Source organism: Odocoileus virginianus, unplaced genomic scaffold (genome assembly GCF_023699985.2).
Source record: "Odocoileus virginianus isolate 20LAN1187 ecotype Illinois unplaced genomic scaffold, Ovbor_1.2 Unplaced_Contig_10, whole genome shotgun sequence".
NCBI lineage: Eukaryota > Metazoa > Chordata > Mammalia > Artiodactyla > Cervidae > Odocoileus > Odocoileus virginianus.
The window spans coordinates 160307-174603 of record NW_027224327.1 but is presented as its reverse complement, the minus strand read 5'-3'; the positions used below and the strand labels follow the sequence as shown (position 1 = coordinate 174603).

The 14297-nt window shown below is 57.5% G+C and overlaps 1 protein-coding gene across 1 annotated transcript in view; it reads right to left on the bottom strand.

The window, feature by feature from the left end:
• MYO7B (myosin VIIB) overlaps positions 1–14297 on the bottom strand; it is a 108984-nt gene that overhangs the window by 3778 nt on the left and 90909 nt on the right. The window contains exons 27-39 of the mRNA XM_070463984.1: positions 14107–14226; positions 12715–12888; positions 11859–12086; positions 10379–10546; positions 6322–6439; positions 6109–6235; positions 4659–4825; positions 3518–3699; positions 2464–2594; positions 2060–2217; positions 1709–1862; positions 1140–1295; positions 487–592 (exon numbers count right to left, since the gene is read on the bottom strand). Of these exons, the coding sequence (XP_070320085.1) occupies positions 487–592; positions 1140–1295; positions 1709–1862; positions 2060–2217; positions 2464–2594; positions 3518–3699; positions 4659–4825; positions 6109–6235; positions 6322–6439; positions 10379–10546; positions 11859–12086; positions 12715–12888; positions 14107–14226 (1989 nt within the window). The remainder of the gene's footprint in view (positions 1–486; positions 593–1139; positions 1296–1708; positions 1863–2059; positions 2218–2463; positions 2595–3517; positions 3700–4658; positions 4826–6108; positions 6236–6321; positions 6440–10378; positions 10547–11858; positions 12087–12714; positions 12889–14106; positions 14227–14297) is intronic.

The following is a 14297-nucleotide window of genomic DNA, read 5'->3' as shown; positions in this document are numbered from 1 at the left end:
CGACTTAGCACACACACATGCACTGCCAACTCCCACCTGTCTCTTTCGCTGTCCCCAACAGCCAGCTGGGTTCCATCCATAAGCAACTCACGGGATCCCTGCTCACTGTGGCCCTGGGGCTGGGTGGAAGCCCCAAGGGGCCTCTAGGCCCTGGAATTCAGCCTTGTTGCCCAGCCTCCTGGCCTCCTCACTCCTGTGCCTGGCCTGGAAGGCCCCCCATGCCTTTGGGACATCCTAACTCCCCACCATACTACAACCTCCCCAGGGCCAGTAGTCCCCTGCATGACCTGAAACTCCTGATGGTGCCCAGCGCTCAGTTCATGCTGGCGGGGGCCAGTGAGAGCAGGGCTGTATTTTCACAGGAGAGGGGCTAGGAGAGCACACACACACAGCTGTGTCCGTAGGCGTCGCCCAGCTCTCCTAGAGTGACCCCAGTGGGGAAGTACCTTGCTCTGGCTGTGTTGGGGGTGGGGAGGGGAGGCTCACCTCGCTCGTGTTGTTGGGCAGGTAGACCTTGTGGCAGATGCGGGAGACGTTCTGCTCCGCGGCCTCCACCTCCACCTGGTGTGGCGGCTGCTTCCGGGGCCCTGTCCTGGAGCAAAGTGCACGCTGCCCGGGCCACCACCACCCACCCAGGCCTGGCCCCTCACCAGCCTCTGAGTTCAGCTACGTGCCATGCACGAGGAGCTGATCTGAGGTGGTGCCGGGCACGTGGCCCATGGGAGGTGGCAGAGGCCAGCCTGGCCTCATCCCCCAGGAGCCCTGAGGTTCTGACAGCACATGTAGGGGGAGGACCAGGCTGGGCAGGGCACCAGCGGGCAGGGTGGGTCGTGTTCTCATTTTCATATAGCTGGGCACTGGGCATGGGCCTCTTCATGACCCAGGCGGCCACTCGTGGCCAGAAACCCGCCAATCCCTCCAGCCTCCCTGCAGCCCTCCTGGGCCTCACTGTGTCTCCCTCCCTGGTGGCTGGGACCGGGCCCTGTCTCCCCAGATTGACACCACTTCAGAGAGGAAGCCGAGTCTGGCTCCTCTGGTGGGTGTGCCCACTGGAACATGATCCCGGGAGACTGGTGGGCCACAACCCCCAGCACTCCCAGACCAATGTTCCGGGGGCACCTGGGAGTTGGCAGGCTCACCTCAGGACCCTCTGGATGCGGCGGCTGCAGTCGGGGGCCAGCACCCTCCTTCTCCGCGTGTCTATGAACTTCTGGGCGTGCGGCAGCAGCGCCTTGCCTGGTGGGAAGAGGCCGGTGCAGAGCCACAGCAGCTGCCAGCCCCGCTCCTCACTGTACCTGTGGATGGCAGCACAGGTCAGCCCAGGAGGGGCCCCTCCCGGAGGCCGGGCCCTCCAGCACTGCAGGGAGGTGGGGCTCTTTGCAGGATGTTTCATGTGAGCAGAGGCCTGCCTGAGGCCATGGGCAAGGAGGCCACTGCCCTGCTGTCAACGCCATCAAAGCTTTCCTGCTCACAAGAAGGAGAGGGAGTGCTATCATTCCCGTTTTGTGGAGGAGAGCACTGAGGTTTAGAGAGGCCAGGTGACGAAGGACACAGGGTAGTAGCGGCATGGCCCAGGGCAAGAAGTCCCAGCACCCCCTCCCACCCCAGTGTTACAACCAAGGCTGCCTTTATGAGGTGGGGGTTGGGGGTGGGGGCTGAGGGGGCCTGTGCCTGCTGTGCCTTCCATCCCTCCCTGCTGCCCGCAGACCTCTTGGTGTTGTGCGTCAGCTGCTTCAGGATCTGGCAATAAACCTCGTCCTGCAGGATGGCCTCCTGGAGGGCTGATGAGAAGATCTGGTCGGTGAGCTCCAGGGAGGTCCAGGCCTGCCGAGAGGGGTAGTCACCCATGTACCTGAGGATGGGTGTGGCCGTCAAGGAGAAGCGCCTGTCACCACTGATCCTGAGTCTGGCCTGGAGCTGATCCCGCCACCCTGGGGCACCTCACTGACTCCGGAGCAGACCAGGGCCCTGAGAGGCCTGGCCCTTGGGTGGGCCGGCCGTGGGGCTGGTGCCCACAGGCTTGGTGTGGGGCTGGGGCAGGCCAGCCGGGAAAGGATATCGATGAAGATCTGACAGGCAGCATCCCGCAGCTCAGCATTGGCGTGGACGCGCCGGAGTAGCGGCTGCCTCAGGGGCTCGGCCGAGTGGGCCCACAGCTGCCCCCGGGCTCGAGCCAGGGGCAGCACAGCTCTGCTGATGGTCTCCTTCTCTGGGACCCTGTTGGGGATGGAGGCCAGGGTCAGGGTGTGTGCTGCTCCTTGTTCCTACACACCATGGGCCATGCACACACAGTGCAGAGAGAGCCCAGGGTTCCAGGGTGGGCCCCCACGGGGATGCCCTCTGCGCCCACAGCACTCCACTAAGAAACAGGTTGGTTATGTCAGGGTCAGAGGGTCCCTTCCCTGCCCAGGCAGCACCGAAGGGCTGGTTGGGGTGGGGCACGGGATGAAGCAGGGTGGGCACCTAAAAAATTCATAGGAGAATTCCTCCAGGGTGTGCAGGGTCTCCTCGGGATGCTCCTCGAGGGGAGCCTCTGCGGGCCTCCCCTCCTGGGCTGCCAGCTTCCGCTTCTCCGGTGACATGGCCAGCAAGCTCTGGGGGTGGAGTGGGGCATAGGTATGAGTATCCAGAAGGCCCCACCCACGGGCTCCTCCTGGCCAGGTGTCCTCAGAGACTTGGGAGGTGCCAGGCCACAGGGCTGGACAGGCTGGGACCTACCCCTCCTGTGTCACCTGCTGTGGAACCCAAGACCAGTGACTCAATGTTTCTGAACCTGTTTCCTTTTTCTTCAGGGGGTGCTCAGGCCCACCAGGCTCCCCTCTCCTGGGGCACTTCTCTTCAGGGCTATCTCTCACCCTGGCTCTGCTGGCCTGGCCCCCCACCTCCTTCAGGCCTGGTCACGGAAGCGTCTGTCCCTCAGGGAAATCTTCCTGGACAGAGTAAGCCCCCATCCTAGAATTTGCTCCTGTAACAACCAGTGCTGCTTCTTGGTGGCACTCTGTACCCCTGCCACCAAGTCATCATTTGTCCCAGGGCTCCTTGAGGGTGGAGATGCTACTGTGTTTGAGACTGTATTGTGGTACAGAGCACACAGTTGGCACTCAATACATGCATTTGGGAGGCCTGTCCTGTCTCCCTGGAGGGGCGGCGCTTGTCTTGGGGGTTAAGGTGGAGTGGTTGTCAGGGGTAGGGAGACTTGAGCCCCCTTGGGTCAGGGTTTTTAAATGACATTGAGGCAAGACAGGTTTACCCCTAGGACGCTCCCTGGTGGGAGGGATGGAGGGACGCGCACTGATTGAGCACCTGCTGAGTGCCAGGTGACGCCCCAGCCACTCACTGCACAAGCACTTCCTGCCTCTCCCAGAGGGGTGGCAGGGCTGGCATGGCTGCCATGATGCCAAGGCTTTCTGGGGAGTGGGGCCCGGGCACCTGAGCTGGGACCCCAGGCCTGGCATCTCAGCCTCTTCCCCAGGCGCCCAGGGGTGCCCGGCTGAGGGCAGGTGAGCACGTGGGTTACCAGCAGCTGGGCTGAGGGCTTGGTGACTGTCGGGATGGCATATAGGCAGGAGGTAGGCACCAGCCCCGTCTTCTCGGTCCGGTCGTTCTGGGCCAGGGTCCAGTTCTCAGAGGCCAGCAGGCCCTGCTTCTTTGTCAGGATCAGCAAGTCCCCCTTCTTGAAGGGCAGGAGGGTGGAATCCTCTACGGTCACACGGACACACACAAGAGACAGAGAAGACAGTTTCCCCAGGGTTCAGTGGAGGCCAGAGGGCCTGCTAACATTCTGTGGGTGGTCCCCTCTGATAGAGGAGGAAACAGGGACACAGAGCAGGGGGCCCACGGCCACCCTGAGAGTGACTGGGGGTGGGATTCCCCAAGTTCAGGCACTCGGGGGGCCTGGACAGGCATAGCCGGGCAGGCAGAAGCTGGGGAGACCTGCTCAGAGGCCTGACCAGGAAGTGGCCAGGGAGCCGTGAGGCAGATGGACCAAGGGAACAGAGGACCGGCAGGCTGTTACCATGCCTGCCCAGGAGCTAAGTGACCTGTCTGAGCCTGTTTCCTCAGCTATAAGATGGAGAAGATCACCCCTCCCTCCTGGGGCGGTTGTGAGGATGGGATGGGCCATGGGGACAAAGCTTCTGCTGATGTTTCCAGTGCAGTTAAGACCCTGTGCACAGCCCTCCCTTCTCCCTTACTTTCTGAAGCCTGACTTCCAGCTGTGCTGAGGGAAGCTGCGGCTGTCAATGAGAACAGCAGGGCTCACGCCACCCCCATCCCCACCCGCAAGCTATGTGGCCCTGGACAAGCTGCTTGCCTTCTCTGAGCCACCAGTCCTCGTCTGCAGCACTGGATAAGAGGGTGGCAGTGGGGATGACGTGCGCTGCAGGGGCTGCTGACCTGGCTGGCTCTTCCCTTGCTTCCAGAAGAGGGACATCCCTCAGTGCCCTTCACTTTGGAGGGTTTGAGACCCCTCCTGAACGCCCTCATTTTGCCTTGCCCATGGATGACCCTGAGCACTTTGTGGCCTCTCTCCCTCTCTCTGCTCGAGTCCCTGCCCTCCGCCTGCTTTGTGACCACCAGCACCTGGCACAAACAAGCCGCCCTCCCACTGGCCACATGAGCGGCCCCTCACCGGGCCCCTTCCCCGCCTGGCTGGGCACCTGTGGCCTTCCTGTCCTGCAGGGCCATGGCGAACACGGACCTCTCCTTCAAGCCCTCCAGAAACATGGCCACCAGCTCGGCGACGGCCACGCTGCTGGGAGACCGGAACTCATACTCCTCTTCATGCAGCGTGGACAGCATCAGCCTCTGCCCACCCTGGGCCTCCCTGAGGGGGAAAGGGGGCAATGTGACCGGAGGCCTGCCCCACCTCCCCCTGGGTCAGCCCTCAACAGCCTCAGAGGGGTGACCTGCCCAAGTTACAGAGTTCGGAGTGCCAACCATCACACCATGGAGCCCTCTTACAGATGAGGAAACTCCAGTGTGTCTGGAGCCATACAGGGCCTGGGGCTGAGCATGGATCTGCCCTAGCCCCGGACTTTCTGTGTGCGTGGGCAGATGAACCAGAGCTTAGGGTCCTGTTCTATGGGCTTCAAAGGCAGTGGTGGTGCCAAGCCTGTCTGTGGAGTCAGCTCTGGGCAGGCAAGGTGGTGGCTGGCATGGGGCCACTGCAAAGAAAGTTGGTGCTGAGATGGAGCTCCAGCCTGGGTGAGTTTGGGTGAGCTACCCAGTCTCTGTGGGCTTCCCTGGTAGCTCAGCTGGTAAAGAATCCGCCTGCAATGCAGGAGACCCTGGTTTGATTCCTGGGTTGGGAAGATCCCCTGAAGGAGGGCATGGCCACCCACTCCAGTATTCTTGTCTGGGAAATCCCATGGACAGAGGAGCCTGGTGGGCTACAGTCCATGGGGTCGCAAAGAGTCAGACACGACTGAACAACTAAGCACCTACCCTCTGCATGCCCCTGTTTATTCTTCTGCAGAGTGTGGGGGTGATGGGGGGACTTACTGGAATAGAAGAGAACACCTAGCACAGTCTGCCTCAGTAAGTGGTCCCCACACACACTGCACACTGGGACCACACATGACCATGATGGTCATGCCACACTAGGGTGTGTTTGAACCAAGGAGAGGCTCTGGCAGGGCACAGGCAGGCCTTCCAAAAGGGCGTGAAGGCCTTCTCAGTAGATGAGAGCTGGAGGCGGCGTGTCTGGTGCACTCCCGGCATGCAAGGTGGTCCTCACTCTCTTCCATGCCCTGCACACACAGGCATGTCCCTTGCTCCCTCTCCCAGACTGCTGGCAACTCCACGTGAGCAGTACCCACCAGTGAGAAGAGAAAGAACCTATAAGTGAATGGAAGCCCTGAAGGCTGCAAGCTTATGTGCCTCTTTCCAGGGGAGCTGGGCTCTAGAGGAAGCTTGAGAGGGCAATCGGTGGTGTGTGGACCCATTGCTGGCCCCAGGACAGTGGATGGCGGGGCCTGAGCCAATGGCCATCATGCCACACGTGTGATGCAGTGTGCACCAGTCTCCCCTTCTCCCTGTCTCCCCTGGAGCCTCAAGGACTGAGATTGTGGGGAGGTGGAGGTTTGGGGCTTCCCTTGGAGCACCCACCTATTGGTGATCAGACTCATGACCTCGATGAAAGAGAGTTCCAGGAGCACCTTCTCCTTCTGGTCCAGGAAGTACAGACCCTTCCAGTTAACAGCCAAGATCAGCTGAGTCTTGGGCAGTCGGGGGCCTGGCAGAAGGAAAGAGGGGTGTGAAGTCGAGGCTGGCCCAGGGTGGGGGCCCACTGGCACCCTCTTACACATCAGACACCATTACCTGAGAGTGTGGTGACTTCAAAGAGCCGGGAGAAGAGCAGCGGCCACTTCAGGCAGGCAGTGTCCACCACCTGCTCCTGCACGGTCAGCGACCTGGCCTGGTTCTGGGTGTAGGGTGCCTGCACGGAGGTTGTGATGATGAGTCACCTCCGTCACTTATCCCCCAGATAACTCCTCACCCACTGCCCAGGGAGCTCATTTGCTGGATCATTCTGTGAAGTCGCTGCCTAAAGCCAGGCCAGTGTCAGTGAGAGTCAGGTGAGGGACTCTGGTGGGCTGGGGAGGGCCCATCACTGGTGGTTCTGATCCCTTCTTTAGAATCAGAGCTCCCAGGGGCTGGAGGGCCAGGCTGCTGCTCGCTGCCTAAGCCTGGAAGACAATGAGGGGTGCGTGCACGTGTCTGCAGGCTCCCACTGGCTCTCACCAACACTGGCCTCCTGGGGCTGCATGTTGCTTCGTGCTCAAGACCTGCGCTGGTGTCTGTGTCTGTGTGTTGTTGGTGCTGCACTCTGTCTCTCCTACGCATTTGGGAGGTGTCTCTCAGGGACCTTCACCTTGATCCTCATCCCCAGTCCTGTCTCACCTCCCTCCCTCCCTCACCCTTGGCTCTCTCTGGCCTTCACCCTTTTCTCTTCCCATCTCCACAGATCTGTTAACATCCAACTGTAACATCACTGGCCGTAACATCCAATTGAGCTTTCCTGTTATGGTTTGTTGGATAAAATGTTATTTCTCTTGTTCCTTCTTTAAAAGGTGATTAGGTAACATTCATATACTGAATCAGGGGATGTAAACAGACACATCCTCAGATTTGGCCCTTTGCAACACATATCAAAGATTTTAGAACATTCATGCATGCTCAGTCACTTTAGTCATGTCTGACTCTTTGCAACCCTATGGACTGTAGCCTGCCAGGCTCCTCTGTCCATGGAATTCTCCAGACAAGAATACTGGAGTGGGTTGCCATGCCCTTCTCCAGGGAATCTTCCCAACCCAGGGATTGAACCCATGTCTCTTACGTCTCCTGCATTGGCAGGCGGGTTCTTTACCACTGGCACCACCTGGGAAACCCAACATTTGTACTCTCTGAAATCCCTTTTCAAGAAATTGATCCTGATGAAATAATCATCAAGCATATAAAAGTTGTATCTACAAAGAGATTCACTTCATTGTTTTAACAGTGAAAATGGGACATGACCTTAAAATTCACCAGTGAATGAATTGTAGCTCATGAATACAGTACTATTCAGCCCTTAAAAACAGATTGGTATTTAATGACACAGAAATAAGGGCCCAAACTATTAAGTGAAGTGAAGAAGCAGGTTGAAAACTGTCTAATGATGATCCCATTTTTGTTTTTTTAAAAAGTGTGTTTCCTAACAATGAGAAAACAGAAAGAGAAATTAAGGAAACAATCCCATTCACCATTGCAATGAAAAGAATAAAATACTTAGGAATAAATTTACCTAAAGAAACAAAAGACCTATATATAGAAAACTGTAAAACATTGATGAAAGAAATCAAAGATGACAGGGAAAACCACTAGACCATTCAGGTATGACCTAAATCAAATCAAATCCCTTATGACTAGAACTGCCATACGATCGAGCAATCCCACTGCTGGGCATACACACCGAGGAAACCAGAATTGAAAAAGACACATGTACCCCAATGTTCATTGCAGCACTGTTTACAATAGCTAGGACATGGAAGCAACCTAGATGTCCATCGGCAGATGAATGGATAAGAAAGCTGTGGTACATATACACAATGGAATATTACTCAGCTAAATTAAAAAGAACACATTTGAATCAGTTCTAATGAAGTGAATGAAACTGGAGCCTATTATACAGAGTGAAGTAAGTCAGAAAGAAAAACACCAATACAGTATATTAATGCATATATATGGAATTTAGAAAGATGGTAACGATGACCCTATATGTGAGACAGCAAAACACAGATATAAAGAACAGACTTTTGGACTCTGGGAGAAGCCGAGGGTGGGATGATTTGAGAGAATGGCATTGAAACATGTATATTATCATATGTGAAATGGATGACCAGCCCAAGTCCAGTGCATGAAACAGGGCACTCAAAGCCAATGTACTGGGATGACCCTGTGGGATGGGGAGGGAGGTGGGAGGGGGGTTCAGGATGGGGGACACATGTACACCCATGGCTGATTCATGTCAGTGTATGGCAAAAACCACCACAATATTGTAAAGTAATTAGCCTCCAATTAAAATAAATAAATTTTTTTTAAAAAGCATGTTTCTTGCCTTCCAATCATATGCACATGTCAATTGTATACCTGTGAACAAAGCAGTCTAGAAGGATATGTACCACAGCATTAAGAGGGATGAGCTCTTTGATGTGATACTATTGGTGATTTCCCTTTTTTCTTTGTTTGTCTTGTTTTCCGGTTTATTTGGTAATGTCCACATTTTAGTGTTTACTGAAAAAAAATATCAGTGAAACTTATGCTCCCTTTGGAAAAAACAGTGGTGTAAATTTCCTAATTCTTTACTCTCACCCTATCTCCCCTTTCCCAAAATGATGATGCCGCTTCTTCTCGTGTTCATTTGGGTTCATGTGCATCTCTTGTCTCCTCTGCCTCGTACTAGCCCTAAAAAGTCCATGGCCTCTCCCCTGTAAACACATCCACTCGGGCTGGGAAACAACAAAACTAATCCACGAGGTTTGCTTCCCCAAGTTCCTGTTCAAGGACTGTCCCCAAGGGATGATATTGACCCCTTTGGGGAACAAAGCTTCTGTGGTCAAGCTTGTATGAGGAATATTAGGTAGAACAACTGGGCTTTTCTCTTGCGGGGCTCCTTGGAGCCTTTCCTCAGGGCTGTGCACTCTGATTCCTGAAGAGCAGGACAAAGCAAGCTGCATTCCCCCACTGCAGACACACTCTGAGCACCTCCTTTCCTGTGACCAGAACGCAGACTGCATTGGTCATCCTCCCTGCCCCGCTCTGAACATGGGCAACCCCTGCTATCTGAGCCATGCACCTAGGCCTCATCTCCTGCAGCTAGGCTGTCAACCCCTGACAAACCAGCACTGCACTGCCTTTGAACTGCCCACTGCCTGTCATGCTGTTTCTTGGCTCCCAGTGCAACAGGGTAATTGAAGCCGGGGAAGGCTTCCCTGGTGGCTCAGATGGTACAGAATCTGCCTGCAATGCAGGAGACCCGGGTTTGATCCCTGGGTCGGGAAGATCCCTTGGAGAAGGAAATGGCTACCCACTCCAGTATTCTTGCCTGGAGAATTCCACGGACAGAGGAGTCTGGCGGGCCACAGTCCACAGGGTGTTAAAGAGTCGGACAAAACTGCGTGACTAACACACACACAAGCATTCACCGAAGGGTTTTATCCTCCCCCTCCCACCCCCTCACCCCATGCACAGGTCTCCTGCTGCACGGAGCCCACCAGCCCTCAGAGCTGACTCTGCACCCTCAGGACATATTGCAGAGCAGAGCACCCTGTGAGGAGGGAGGCTCTGATGGAGGGGTGGTTTGGGACAGCCCTGTGGGGAGGGGAAAGGAAGCAGGGGACCAAGTCAGATGGCTGTCTTCTCGGGGAAGAGGCTGTGAGCCTCCGGGAACCACTTTCACTTGGCGCAGGCTGACCAAGCTGGGTAGAGGAGGGGCAGCCCTCCCTGCTGTCCAGGCCAGCACCGGGCATTCAGGGCCCAGCAAGGGGACGTGAAGGCCCAGGGCAGAACTGGGGCCAAGGTGAGGGTGTGCTTACGGCCAGCAGCTGAGGATGCCTTCTTGCACCCAAAAGCCAGGGCCCAGATTGACCCTGCAGTAGAGACCAGTGGAGGGCTGAGCCGCCCAGACCGGCCAAGATGCCACCTTGTGAGGGGGGGTGAACCTGAACGAGATTGTTTAAACCTGAAGACATAGGGCTATGCTGACCGGAAGGTTAGTCTCCATCCCCTCAGTGAGTAGGGACTCATAATGGGATCTCCAGTCCCTCTATGTACCAAGGGGCCCACCACCCCCAAAAAGAGCTGTATCGCCGGAGTGCACAGGCTCGGGGAGGCTGACCTTGGCGTAGGCGGTGGTGACCAGGCTGGCCCACTTCTCAGGGGTCTTGGTCCTGTACAGCTTGGAGGGGACACAGCCGGGCAGCAGCTCCTGGATGGCCTGGCTCCCGGCTGAGGCACCCAGCTGCACATAGCAGTGCTGGGCCAGCAGCTCCACCAGCTCTTCCTCCTGCACCACCCAGGGACACACGTGGGAGCCGGGGTGGGGTGTGCATGTGCAAGCCCCCTCTCCCCCCGAAGCCTGGCCCCTGCTGAGCTCTCACCTCCCCCCCCCCTCCACAGCAGAGGTGAGCAGCCACCTCTGCTAGGCAGGACCTGCCCCTCTCCCAACATGGCAAAGCCCCTGTGTGCCCTGACTGAGCCCAACACGGGCTGCGCTCCTGTTGGCAGGCTGGGGTCTCCCAGCAGCCCAGCCAGAGGACAAGGGGGTGTCTTGTATGCGCCTTGTTCAGCCCTCGTGAGCCAGTGAGTGTGTGGGATTGAGCTCTGGGGCCTGGGTGGAGCCCCAGCACTGCTGTCTGAGTAAGGTGAGTGCTGTTGTTCAGTCACTGAGTCGTGTCTGAGTGTGACCCCGTGGACTGCAGGACACCAGGCTTCCCTCTCCTTCACATGTGGACAAGGCCTTTACCCTGTCTCCCCCAGTCTTCACTGAGCAAAGGTGACCTCCCTACCATTCCTGCAGTCTCTACTGGGATTCACGCGGGCGGGAGGCTGTGTAAGTCACTAGCATGCCCAGCACACAGAAGGTTCCCTGCTCCAGGAGCCCCACAGGGACCAAGCTGCCCTGTTCCTTCCCAGGAGACAAAACCTTGCCCAGCCATCTATTTGCCTGCCCTCTGACCCCACGCCCCCTTTGCCCCCACCTCTCCCTGCCCACTGCCCTGCTCCAGGCAGGCCTCCAAGACTGCCACAGTTGTTTCCAGTCCCCAGCATATCCTCTGGATTCAGGCCCAGGGAGGTCTGCACCCGCTGAACAGGCACAGCATTGCCCAGGAGGTCTCACAACCACACAGAAAGCTCTGGTGACTGCGCCTTCCAGAGGCTCAGAGAGGTGACCTAATGTTCCAAGGCCGTGTTCCTGACCCCCAGGCCCTGCTGCCCCATGAGCAGCTTCTGTGGTGAGGCTAGGTGGGCCTGGGGCTGATGGGGGGGGGGGGTTGGTGGGCTTTGCTGCCGGCGGCAGGTGCCTCAAACCCCAGAAACTTGAGTGAACCTGTGGCTAGAGGAGGAGATGAAGGCTAGGGCAGGGAGAGCTGCTCCCAGAGGGCCTCAGGGACCTGTACTCGCAGATGCATCTGGGCCCACTCCTCTCTCTCAGCCTCCTGCCTTCCATGATCCACATGGCCTCCCCAGGGACATGCCTGGTGCCCACAGCCCAGCTGCCCGTGCTCTGTCCCAAAGTCCCTGCCCTGAAACAGGGCCCTTCCCCAGGTTGTCTGAGAGGTGGGTCTTTGGGGCCCTGAGAGCTGTGGTCCCCTCACCTTCTCGAAGGGGTACTCGCCAAACCAGACTCCATGGAGGACTTGTCGGTAAATGAGATGGGTGCTGACCGGGTCCTCCTGGGAGTCATGCCAGGGGGTGAAGAACTCCTTCCGGAAGTAGACACGCCATGGTGCCTGGCGCTCACTCTCGCCCCTCTCCCGGGCCAGTTGCTCACACTGGGCCAAGGCATCCATCACGTGGTCACGCCCGCTGCCCAGGGACCAGAACTGAGACCAGAATCAGGGCGGCAGGGGTGAGTGACTGCTGCGTGTCAGCTCCCCGGGGACACCTGCCTTTGCCATACCCATGTGGAGGTGTGGACATCAAAAGTACAGGAACCCTTCAGGCTCCTCCCCACTGGGCATGGCCTGTCATTCACCCCGAAACACCCCTGAACTCTCCCCCTGCCGGGCCCTCTCACAGGAGGCTCAGGCCCATGTGACTGGGTTAGAATGCCTTGATTCACTGGCATGTGTATGCCTGGTTCTGAGCGTGGGAATCAGGGCATCTGGGTGGGGCGACGATGTGGGGTTCAGGGTGGGGCAGTGCTGGTGTGACCCCCACATGGATGCATGGGATCCTGAGCTCCCCAGGGTGGAGGGGCTTGGCGCAGGATGTAGGCACAGCAGGGGACCTTCCAGGTGTGTGTGTGAGGTACTAGGCTGAGTGTGTGAGTGCTGGGCCAGCGGGGCAGGCTGCCTGGTTAGGAGGCACGTCTGTGAGTGGGAGTTTGTGTTCGCATCTGTGTTTGGCAGCTGGGAAGGTGAGTGGTGCCTAGGCTGCCATGATACAAGGGCTGGTGCTGCTCTGCATGTGTGAAGGAGGCGGGCGGTGGATGGGACCCCTGGCCAGTACCTTGTCGTACACGGCGACCTGCAGAGAAAAGCCCAGGTGGTCGCTGAGGCCCTGCTTGCGGGCGATGTGCAGGCAGACTTCCCGAGACGTTGAGGCTGAGTCCACCATGACCGTCAGGTTCTCTCCAGTCGCCAAGGTGATATGGATTGGGATGTGCTTCTTGGACTTGACAGCCTGGGGACAGACGAAGACTCAGGTCCTCTGCCCAGGAGGCCCCTCGGCTCAGCTGTCTGCGCTGGAGCTCCTGGAACTCTGCGATGGGAGGCCGGCCCACCAGCCCCTCTTCCCAACCCACAGCCCCTGCTGGCGCATGCCCTTGGGTTCTGGGAGGCGGGGCCTTCTGAAGCACCGCCCAGCTCGGCTAGCTGTTTAGGAAGTCCTGGCCAACAGACATCGCTGCTGATCTGAGGGGCCTGCCAAGGCAAGAGCTGTTTAAGCACGGTGTCCGTGGGGCGGGCAGCCTGTACTGGAAGGCCCCATTTTAACATGAGTTCCCTGAGCTTTGGCGACATTGGGTGACTCAGGATCACAGAAAGTCAAAAAGCTCTCGGAGGTGTCTGAGTCTTGGACTCTGGAATGTTCTGGGTCAGAGGAAGCCACTGTTACTCTCTGTGTACAGCAGGGCTTGAGCACAGGCCACATAGCTGCAGCAAGTTCACTTTCAACTCCAGGGCTTCTGGGCAGAGCAGGAAGATAAGGTGGAGGAGGGAAGTCCTGTGGATGTTGGTGGCAGAGTGAGAACAGGACAGGGGTGGTGGAAGGTGTTTTCTGTGTCCTGGTATAGGGCACCACAGGGCATAGAGCGTGAGTGCCTTCCAGGAGCCACGGGTATAAGGGGGCCAGACCCTACCTGTGTCTGAAATACCGTTCCTGAGGATCCTGCAAGAACTCACAGGTAACACAGACTAGAATGCCACCTAGGTAGACAACCTTGGATGACCATATAAAATGCAAGTGTCTTTGGGATGGGTAAGCTTTAGGCAGTTAGCAGCCACTCACACCCTGCAACTAAGGAACTAAGACTGATTTTCCCCTTCAGTTAGAAGGACCCTAAGTGAAAGAGAAAGTGTTAGTTACTCAGTCCTATCTGACTCTTTGCAACCCCAGGGACTGTATACCACCAGGCTCCTCTGTCCGTGAAATTCTCCAGGCAAGTATACTGGAGTGGGTAGCCATTCCCTTCTCCAGGGGATCTTCCCGACCCAGGGATTGCAATACAGGGCCTGGGGAGGCTGAATCCCAGGGGGGGCTCCCAGGGACCACTGGCCCAGAAGAGCGGGGAGGGGCCCAGAGTACATACTTCCTGTTGGCAGCCCCATGAGCTGTGCTGCAGGAGTCATGGGGGCTGCCTCCACCCCACACTGGCCGCCTCCCATCCCCTCCAGCCCTTACCTGCAGCTCCAGCCAGGAGGGGGGCTCTGTGCGCACCCCATTGGCACAGGTGCGTCTCAGGCGCTCAGCGCAGAAGGGCCCATAGCCGACTGGTCCTTGACCGATGAAGTTCAGCAGATACTGGTGGATGAGGAAGGCAATGGCATGAAGATACTTAGAACGGAGGCCACTTTCTACTTACTGTCCAGATT